Source organism: Camelina sativa, chromosome 16, assembly GCF_000633955.1.
Source record: "Camelina sativa cultivar DH55 chromosome 16, Cs, whole genome shotgun sequence".
Taxonomy (NCBI): domain Eukaryota; kingdom Viridiplantae; phylum Streptophyta; class Magnoliopsida; order Brassicales; family Brassicaceae; genus Camelina; species Camelina sativa.
The window spans coordinates 24,423,430-24,433,705 of NC_025700.1; the positions used below are offsets into that span (position 1 = coordinate 24,423,430).

General features: G+C 35.9%; 3 protein-coding genes across 4 annotated transcripts in view; 1 reads left to right on the top strand and 2 right to left on the bottom strand.

Moving 5' to 3' along the window:
* Nucleotides 1-3,268, top strand: part of LOC104752215 — a 22,436-nt gene extending 19,168 nt beyond the window's left edge. The window contains exons 30-36 of the mRNA XM_010474295.2: nucleotides 965-1,108; nucleotides 1,199-1,287; nucleotides 1,740-1,822; nucleotides 1,900-2,015; nucleotides 2,267-2,352; nucleotides 2,557-2,759; nucleotides 2,906-3,268. Of these exons, the coding sequence (XP_010472597.1) occupies nucleotides 965-1,108; nucleotides 1,199-1,287; nucleotides 1,740-1,822; nucleotides 1,900-2,015; nucleotides 2,267-2,352; nucleotides 2,557-2,722 (684 nt within the window). The 3' untranslated portion in view covers nucleotides 2,723-2,759; nucleotides 2,906-3,268. The remainder of the gene's footprint in view (nucleotides 1-964; nucleotides 1,109-1,198; nucleotides 1,288-1,739; nucleotides 1,823-1,899; nucleotides 2,016-2,266; nucleotides 2,353-2,556; nucleotides 2,760-2,905) is intronic.
* LOC104752216 (biotin--protein ligase 1, chloroplastic) lies at nucleotides 3,924-6,642 on the bottom strand. 2 transcript variants are annotated; one of them, XM_010474296.1, is made up of 10 exons: nucleotides 6,279-6,642; nucleotides 5,884-6,166; nucleotides 5,741-5,802; nucleotides 5,491-5,639; nucleotides 5,292-5,412; nucleotides 5,004-5,159; nucleotides 4,789-4,834; nucleotides 4,487-4,553; nucleotides 4,251-4,327; nucleotides 3,924-4,146 (listed from the first exon to the last, which is right to left on the bottom strand). In XM_010474296.1, the coding sequence occupies exons 2-10, from the start codon at nucleotides 6,162-6,164 to the stop codon at nucleotides 4,107-4,109; spliced, it is 999 nt and encodes a 332-aa protein (XP_010472598.1). In that variant the 5' UTR covers nucleotides 6,165-6,166; nucleotides 6,279-6,642; the 3' UTR covers nucleotides 3,924-4,106. The 2 variants fall into 2 exon arrangements, with proteins under 2 accessions (XP_010472598.1, XP_010472599.1); XM_010474297.1 differs by lacking the exon at nucleotides 6,279-6,642 and having other exon boundaries at nucleotides 5,741-5,812; nucleotides 5,884-5,994.
* Nucleotides 7,065-9,187, bottom strand: LOC104752218 (patatin-like protein 2). Its single transcript, XM_010474298.2, has 6 exons — nucleotides 8,941-9,187; nucleotides 8,480-8,848; nucleotides 8,221-8,382; nucleotides 7,675-7,977; nucleotides 7,411-7,583; nucleotides 7,065-7,307 (listed from the first exon to the last, which is right to left on the bottom strand). Exons 1-6 carry the CDS (start codon nucleotides 9,076-9,078, stop codon nucleotides 7,229-7,231), a joined length of 1,224 nt encoding a protein of 407 aa, XP_010472600.1. The 5' UTR covers nucleotides 9,079-9,187; the 3' UTR covers nucleotides 7,065-7,228.

Here is a 10,276-nt window from a genome sequence, read left to right on the forward strand (position 1 = left end):
TTATAAGTGCAGATCCTATAGTTTAATTTTATGACTAAGGCTGTGCATTTATGGTATTGGTATAAGTTTTTACTCTGATGCAACAAAAAACGTATATGTGATCATGTGTTGTTGATCATGACCTATTCTTTTCTTTTCTGGAAAGACTGGCAAGTGGCTCATAAAACTCTATGCTACATCCTGGGAGCCTAACTTTTTTCAGGAATACTTGTGAAACGTAATGCTAATTGACTTAACTTTTCTTTTTTATTGTTCAGGTACTCAAGAAGGACTATGTCACCTCTGGGTATTGCTGTATTCAGCTTTTTATGAATTCTACAACTCAGGAGGGTGCTGTAAGGCATCTTGAGCATGCAAAGGTATAGAGTCCGTAACTCTTTCCTCACTACCCATTCCATCTCTGTGTCTACTCTGAATTGTATTTCCCGCAATGCCTTTACATGCAACACCCATCTTAAAACACGTATCAGCTAAGTGAATCCAAAGTATGTGTCTTGCTGATTTGCAGGGTTTTTAAATGCATTTTTTGTGTGGAATGTAAAAATTTTATCATTATAAAGTGGTCTAGAGTTGATTGAAACAATTAGGCATCACTCTGATGACTATGTGTTTGTGGCAGTAGGTGGCACACAAATTTGGACCAGGACGCTTTTTTTTCTCTCTCTCTCTCTCTCTTTTTCATCTTTCTGTTTGCTAAATATTATGCAATTATTTGACCAAGAGCACTTCTCTAAGTTGCATGGGACATTGAGACAGGTTTTTGTTGCTTACAGGACATCATCTATTCTTAGATACTTACTAGTTACTACTTGTATGAATTATATCTTGCCTTGGGGCCTAAACAAAGAACAGCCCTGCAATCATAAGGATACCAGTGTTGCACAAAACTATGATAACGTCTATGTTGCTTGTTTATCTTTTTGTGTGTTTGGAATATCGGTCTCTAACTATCCTCTGGGTACAGGCACACTTTGAAGAAGCCTTGACAGTGCGTCATAGAGGTTCAGACTCGAAAAAACTTGTTACGAAGGGTATTCGAGGAAAAAGTGCCTCAGAGAAGCTGAGTGAAGAAACTCTTGTTAAGTTATCCTCACGGGTGAAAATGCAGGTAACTCTAGAACCCGTTTATGTCATCCTTTTGTTGAAGTAGGGATTTATAGATTTATAGCTTCACCTTGTGGGTTTTTTATTCCTATAGATTGATGTGGTGAAGTCATTCAGTGACTCTGAAGGAGCACCATGGAAGCATTCCTTATTTGGAAATCCAAATGATCCAGAGACATCCAGGTTTGTCCTCAAAAATTTCCTGCATCATTTATTTATACAACTTAGTTCCCCCATTATCATTTAGCAAATTTCTTATACCCTTACATAAGTTTAAAGAATATATTGGTAAAGGAGAAAGACAGAGGGCTAGTAACAGTGCTGCACTGACTTTGTATTCCTTTCCACACTGCCTTCATAATTTCACTTCACTTTTCTTTGACACCCAAAGAGAGACTCACCTAGTGTTTCTCGTTTCTAGCTTTCTCTTCACATAGCCATAATGCCTATCAAATGATAGATAGGGATATTTTTTCCATGTCCAGATAATTCAACACCTGTTTCTTTTCCCTATCCTTAAAGATTGTGCTACTCCAAATGAAACTGAAAGACCAAGCTTAATAGTCATATTTTCTTTGGTGAAAGTTTGAAGGAAAAACCTTCAGCTGATGTCTTTCCTTGGCTTATACTTTCAGGCGAAGATGTGAAATAGTGGAGACTCTTGTTGAGAAAAATTTCGACTTGGCTTATCAAGTTATATATGAATTCAACCTCTCAGGTGCCTATTTGTTTTATGTTTGTATCTGTGTATTGTTGTTGTACGTTGTATCTGACTTTTCCCTTAATTCTAAGCAGCTGTGGATATATATGCTGGTGTTGCTGCGTCACTAGCCGAAAGGAAGAAAGGCAGTCAGTTGACGGAACTTTTCAAAAACATTAAGGGAACAATCCAAGAAGATGACTGGGATCAGGTACTGAACATTGCAGGTGTTCAAGACTATTAAAGTCCAATATAAAACTCTTTTCGGGAGTTTCACAAAAACTTATTTATTGGCCAAAAGAATATGTTTTCAAGCTAAATTTTTACTCATCAATCTGTTTAAAGCCGGTGGTAAATATGGGTATCTGGATGTACCTTTCTATACTTTCATTCCGATTAGGCAATTCTTCAGATATAGGGAAAGCTTGTTCGTTAAGCCTTATATTCTGTGAAATGCTGCAGGTCCTGGGTGCTGCCATCAACGTATATGCCAACAAGCACAAAGAGCGCCCTGACCGTCTCATTGACATGTTAACAAGCAGCCATCGGTAATATATTTTGCTGTTATAATTGGTTAGATCTTTACACTATGTTCCACCCCATGAAAAAGAGTATCACTCCTTGAATTTTGGTTCCTTTATTCATGAATTCACTGTTACAGAGATGTGCTCATGTATGTAATAAATTGAATCGCATAGTACAAGTATGCGGGATCGTTAGGCTGATACATGTGTGATTGTAAACGAGTGCAGAAAGGTGCTGGCTTGTGTGGTATGTGGCCGCCTGAAAAGCGCATTCCAGATTGCGTCTAAAAGCGGAAGCGTGGCTGATGTTCAATATGTAGCTCATCAAGCCCTACATGCTAATTCGCATACTGTACTTGATATGTGCAAGCATTGGCTAGCTAAATACATGTAAAGCCCTGTAATCTCCGTGACATCGAAGCCAACTTAAGGTAAACATCTCTTTTTTTTTCTTTTTTTTGGGGCAGATTAGCGATTAGTCTTGCTTCATATTTTTGTTCTGCGGTAGTTTTTCTTGCCAAAAAAAAAAAAGAAACGTGCCTGATGATGAGGTTTTTGCTTTAAACTTTGGGAGCAGATTTTTTAAAAGAAGACCCGGGTGGAAAATGGGTTAGGCTCTCACGTATGAGATTATTATGGGTTTTGTGAGTTGACACAAAATAGTGAGCATGCAAATGTCTACTTGTAAAAAATTTCTGGGTTCATCAATGGTTGGCTTATATACTATATTGAATCTGAATATATGAGGCTGATTTTTATGCGGCTTTTTTTCAGTGTTGGGGTTTCGAAATTAATCCTGTGTTGTTAAATAATTATATGGGAAAATTATATAGAACAACTCAGTACGAGGATACAACAAAGAAAGAGTGTAATTGTTATATTATAGAGGTGTTCCTCGGTAAGATTGAGAAATCCTCAATCTATTTTTTTCGTTGCCATATCATAAGTACGTAGTCCTCTATATTTTTTTTATTCTATTGTATACTCTATCAAACAAATTAGCTATTTTCTGTTAAATTTCAATGTCTTAAAAAAGAAACTAAACTTTCTTACAGGGAAAGTCTGATCATTTCATTTCAAAGAAAACATGTAGATGCACAATAGAAGTGAGAGCAAATAATGTTCAAACTTACCTCTATTCTCTAAGAGATTGTTATATTTTTCTCTATTTATAGAGGAAAAAAGAGTTGAGTTGGATTAAAACTCACCTCTAGAGGTGCTGGTTTTAGTGTCTAAATTTCTCCTCACAAATTAACAAAAAAACTGACCATTGTGTAAAAATTGACAAAAAGTCTCTTCTGAAGAAACCAGTCCACACATAATCTCATTTTTATACCCAAAATGTTGCATTGACTGTCTGAAATTCGATGAGATTCGACCAAACTCTTGGCATTACTAAATAGACAAAACAGTATTTTCTGAAGAAACAGGTCCCATCATTATCTGAATTCTGTCATCTTTTACCCAAAAGTTGCATTGACTTGTCTGAAAGATAAACCAGGTTGGACCAAACTCTTGGTCTTGGAGTAAATTATTACTTGGGCTCATGTTTGTGATACATTTATATATGCCTATCAAAACATAAACACCAGCGATAAAAAAAGAAATATACTGCTAGTTATTAATTTATTATTAATAGAGAATAAAGATAGATTATTTGGATATATAAGGGTGAATAAAGGAACTAAAACACAACACATTTGAAACTTGTGTCTATGGAACTAAAACACAACACATTTACTTCCACCAGAAGATGCAGCAACAAAACCACCATTGGATTATATTTTTCTTCGAACCAGACCTTTGAAAAAGTCAAAACTGTAATTGAAAATATACAATCCACATTAGCTTTAACATGTAACGTGATGTTGTTATCCGTACAATCCACATTAGCTATGTACAACTGCATAAATAAATTTTACCTATTGCCATCAGGGTGAAGCTCATACATTTGATTGTCATCTCCAATAGCCAGCAAATATCCCGAAGACGTCAATCCCTGAAAATTTTAGAAAGTGATGCAAAGAGGATCGAAGCACCATATTACAATGACTGAATTCCCCAAATTTTGGCACTAAATTGTTATTGTGACTGTATTCCCCAGATGATGCGATCGGACTTGCCTTGTATATAACCAACGCAGAAAAGAGAATCCTACCTGGATAGTAACAACATTTTGAACAACTTGGTCCTGTACTTTTTCTTCAACAATCACTCTTTGCTCACTGCACATACACGGTAGAGTGTTTCAGCCAAGCAAACATGGTTACAGTGTATAGCCCCCAGTTGAAAAGCATTTCCAAAATACATGCTAATTTACCAAGTTTATTATTAGCCTTTCAACTCAGATAGTGACAAAAATGAGATACGAATACAATCATAATCAGTTCAGGACCTTCAGGTTCAGACAACAGAAACCCTTCAATGAAAAGCAGACATAAAAATGCAATCGAAAGTCACCTGTGTAACCATGTTCTGTAGTAAAGCTCCTCGAGAGATTTAAAACCTGTAAAATGGAGACTGATTATGTGATAAATATAATTATTTCTCTGACGCCCATCTCATCTAAATAACTTTATGGAGGATACTTCAAAAGTGACAAAGATGCTCGTAAAGAAGCAAGCAGCTAACTGAATCTTTAAGCAGTCTCTCTGAGATCAAAGGTTTAACATTACCTTGGTCCATGAATAGATCAAAGAATTTTTCAAATTGATGAAAAAAAGCTCCAAGGATTTCTTCTCTTTTGAGCAAGTTTGACGCAGGAGACATGTCTTTTAGTGCAGCATTTAAGCATGTGGTTGGTTGCTCGTTGTCCACATTCAATCCCACACCTGCGAGAAGGATCAGTCAATTTCTTTTAATCTACAAGTGGAGAACAAATCAAAGCAACAAGACTACGAGCTGCACGCTTCGACTCTGTTATAGTAGTCAAAGTAAACTTCAAAAAGAGTAATGCTTATTACCGACACTGACATGAAACTTCTTTGATCTATAAGTCGAGGTACACAAAATGCCTCCAACCTTAAGGCCATTCAAGTAGAGATCATTCGGCCACTTAATTTTAACATCAATGTACGGAAAACCCTGTATATTAATGAACTTCAAATTAGCTAATAATATCTGATGCAATGGATCAAGAACACAACATTTGCGAGAACATACTTTCTTGTCACAGACATGATTCACTGCTTCGGTTACAGCAAGAGATACCACATACTGTACCAAAGGCACGACACGACCATCTTCCATTTCTAGAGTAAAAGAATACATAAGACAACCCTTTGGAGATTCCCATACATTCTTAGTTCTGCCTGCATATTCATCAGTTAGTTGCCACACATAGTTTCAAGTTTTCATATCTAAATTCTACTTGCTTACTAAAATACTATCTAATAATCCAAAAAACTCTTACCTCGACCTTTAAGCTGGACATCAGTGACACAAACTGAACCAACTGGAAGCTCAGAGAAGTTACTGAAAGAAACTAAAACGCAGATTTTAATACAGGAAAGGTAAATAACCTTACAAGGGAGGAAACTAAACAGAGCCACTTACTGAGAAACAACATCGTGAGTGGACGACAAGCGGGGAGACCAAATGAGAAACCTCCCAAACTGATGAGTTAGAATGGAGTTCATAAAGAGTGAGAGATCGAAGGAATCACCATCATCATCTTTGACCACATGCTTAGCCTCGGATTCTAAAAAGAGTGAAACTTTGGTATTGTCTGGGAGTTTAAGCGAGTTGTTGTTGTTCTTGAGACGCTTTGCTATCTCAGTTTCCACAGAGGACTTGCCACATAGAACCAAGCTACAAGAAGCATGATGACTCTCCATTGCTAAATAAAATCAAACAAAAACCCAAGAGAGTTTCTTCTAAAGCAATACTCTTTATTAATAAATAAAATAAAAAGCATATAAATCAGTATCCATAAAATCAGGGGATCGGACCTGAGGCAGCGACGGAGAAAGATAGAGGACGCAGAAGAGTCTTAAGAGAAGTGAAACGCAAGAGGTACGCCACCGTACAAAATGCAAGACTAAAACAATCCAAATAGATGAAAATTACTTAGATAAGGTTGTTGAACCAACTCCTTCCATTAACCAAATCAATCATCTTGCCATATTAAACCAAGATAGGGAGAAGCAACGGCGATTCTGGTTTCGTGTCGGGTAAATCGAGGCCACTAGAGGATTCGTAGGTAACGGATTCAGAAGCGGAGGCTGCCCGAGAAGTCTCCGGAAAACGTGGAGGTGGCCGGAGTTGCCGTCGTCGGATTTGTGTTCTGTTTTGTCATCGAAGAAAATGAATCGAGGAGATTGTTAGTTATGGGCCTTAATGATTTAGTCTCTAAGCCCAAAACAGTGGAATAAAAGGATGTTGGCCCAATTAAGGAAGAGCCTGTTCCTTCGCCAGTAACTTCGACTCCGACCAGCGACCGATAACCAGTTACAGTGACTAGTTTTGTTGGTCGTCTATTGATGTGAGTCGGTAAAACCAATCCCTGTTGTTCGTTTGACAGTTGCTATTTCTGATTTTTTTTCTTTTTTTTTTGTTATAATCTAAATTTTCATGTATTTTTATAATTATTTGGATGTACACTATCATTTCTAAACAACTAATTAACTATTTTTATGCTAAACAACCAAAGTTTTTCTAAATGATATTATTGTTTTTAATTGGGAGAAAGAAACATATATATATATATATATAAAAAAATTTCATTACATAAGATGTTTGAAGAAGACGAAACAATATTAGCATTTCCCACTGACTTTATTCAATTGTACAAATGGCTATAATGAGCCACAATCTTTTATTAATATAAAACCCAGACGTGCATTAGTGAAACAAACAAATCATGAACAATATACACTATAAAAATAAAATAATGATCTCTTTACATCTTCATTGGAGCTTTTCCATGAGGTGATCGCACGTCTCGGATCTTCTTCTCTTTTGAAAGTATTCCTGCTAACCTTCAACAACCAAAGTTTTAATATTAGTTAATATTTTTTAATCACGTATATATAATTATATATGAATGAATAAAGCTATCAAATACAAATTTATGTCACATACTTTATAAGAGCCATTCCATTAGTTGTTTGATAGGCATTTTCGTTAGAACCGGAGTCTAGGTTGACTCTAGAAACAGGTTTCTTGAGTAGTTCCTCTCCTGTCTTGGCAAGAATGTCAAGATTCTCGACCGTAGCGATATCCACAGAAGCAGCATCTCCATTTAATGTGTCATCCTATAATATGTTTAAAACACATATATATCTTGAATGTTATATATGGTGAATATAAAGAAAAAAAAACGGGTTAGTGAGCTGATATTCATACCTGGATACGAATATAGTTGGGTTCGGAATGAAGAGCTCGGAAAACAGCAGATAGATGAAAATCAACCATGTCGGAGCTAGCTTGCGTGAAAGCATCAATGAGAGGTGTAGAGTTATCGTGTGTTAACCAACTCAATAACCCCCAGCCAGCTACTTCTTTTGCATTGAATTTCTCTTCGCATTTATGGTTTCCGGTTCCAAGCGAAAGAACAAGAAACCTTCCATAATCATTTGGTCTGATCGGGAAAAAATCGCTGCTACCTCTTGTGATCTCATTTGTTACCTCCCCAATGGCCACCAAAGCCTATACTTGACATATAACAATTAATTATATGATAAATTTTATATTATTCAAAACCTCTATAGAAATTTTTCATTATTATACGAAATTCCATTCTAAAAAAGATAAAACGATAAGCTATGATTGTGTTTTCATGTTATAAAATAATATTTCAGTTATTTTTACTAGATAAGTCCATATGTAATGTTATTATTCGTCGTATATAAACCTATTGTGACATAAATTCGTCGATCCCTAGAAATTTACCGGGTTGTTAGCTGCAACTCCGCCATCAATAAGATTGTATTCTTTAACGTTTCCAGTCGAATCTTCAGTTCTAAAGAAATGGGCAGGCAAGTAAGTAGGGGCTGCTGAAGTTGAGATAGCAATGTCAGCGAGGGTTGCATTCTTGAGAGGATTGTTTTTCACCTATAAGAGTACGTAGTCAGGTATATTATACCAGAGTTTCTGTTAAGTTAATATACCATACAATTTAATTTCACAACTACAAACAAGCTTAACAAACCTCGTAACTACTAAAGATAGTAGGTTGAAGACGCTTGATATCAAAAGTTGGAATGACAACGTTGGTAAGCGTTTGATTTAACTTTGTATCACCCAACTTAGCGTGGATAAGTTGATGAAGGTATTCACCGTCATATTTAGGACCAGTCAAGGATTTCACAAGGTTTTTAGCAGCCGAAAATGGGAAATGATCTTGAGGGAAGATCTTTGGACACTGCTCAAGATAGAAGTCTTTTATCTCAGAGGCTGCAAACAAGGGTCGGCCTTCCTTGTTAGGAGTGGTGAGCATGGCTGTCACCAGACCACCGGTGCTTGTTCCTGCCATTACATCAAAGTAGTCTGCAAGCCTTGCGTCTTCCCCATCCAATTTCTATGCATCCATGTATATATATATAACTAATATAAGAATAATGATATATATATATACATATATATATGTATAGTTAGGTAGCACAAATATACCTGAAGTTCGGACTCGAGAAAACCAAGGATTACTGCAGGGATAAGCCCTCTAATGCCACCACCGTCGATGCTGAGGATTGTCACTAAGTTTCCGTAGGTCGGAGGCTGAAGAGGTGATTTCGGGCTATCCATTTTCATCTTACAGAAAAAAGCAAAGCAATATAGTGAATATTTGTCACTTTTTGTTGATGGAGATCGATGTATGGTACTTGAGGAGATAAAACTTTGGTTTTGAGATGTTATGAGGGGTTAACAAACTCGACGCATTTATAGCACATAAGTGGCGGCTGTTACAAAGTTAGACTATTTCTTCATTCTTAATTACGATAGTCACTCGTCAAATTAACCTTGCATTGCTTCGTCCCATTTGTTTTGAAGTACGATCTGATTGGTTTATTTCTTGCTTTGTATACAACATGCATGGACTTTTCTTGCATGGACCTTTTTTCTTCTTCCGCCTAATTATGACCATGTCAACCAATTTTTATCAGTAAATATTTATCAATATTAGCTAACTACAAAAAAAAAGTTTTTGTTCGAACGAAACTAACTTCCCAATTATCGGGTATCTTGGCATGCATGTCACTTCTTCAAGGAAATCTAAGTTTTGTTTTTGTGAAATACTATTAGGTTCATGGGAGTTCACACGCCTCGGGCGTTCTTTCTAGTCACCCGGAGATGTTGAAAACATACTTCAACAGTTGAGAAAAAAAACTTCAAAGAGTGAATCTTTTATTTAACAACAAAGCATAGTCAATTCGGTCATAGAAGTTAATTTAATTCAATTTATTATGTTGACAACAGCCGAGTCGCTGGAGTTTTGAAAAGATCAATGCCGTGACAAATAGAAAGTTACAAACTTTATCTTTTGTGGCAATATTAATTTATTTAGAGTTTTAGCCGCCAGTCAGTACTTATCCCATCATTCAACCTACCTTTCATTGACCAAAAGAAGAAAATTAGTACATCAACTCTATGTTTTTCCTTAGTTTACAGACAATAATGTAATAACTAGCATTCGCTGTAACGCAGATGAATATTTGTTGATATACAGTGAATGTGATTCATCGCGAGTGAACACTTTACTTTTCTAGTAATATTACATTTCTTAGTATTATATAAAATTTAAATAGCGAGATACATAATATATTTTTATTTATAAACTTTATTCGTATTAAATTTGATTTAGTCAATATTAAAATAGTGTATTTTGTTAATAAAGAGTTTGTATGTATCATCGACAAAATTTGATTTAGTCATCTAATTTCAGACCCGCTACCTATGGTCGGTGAATAATTATTTTGCATATAGTGTTGGAAATCATAAATATATTTAT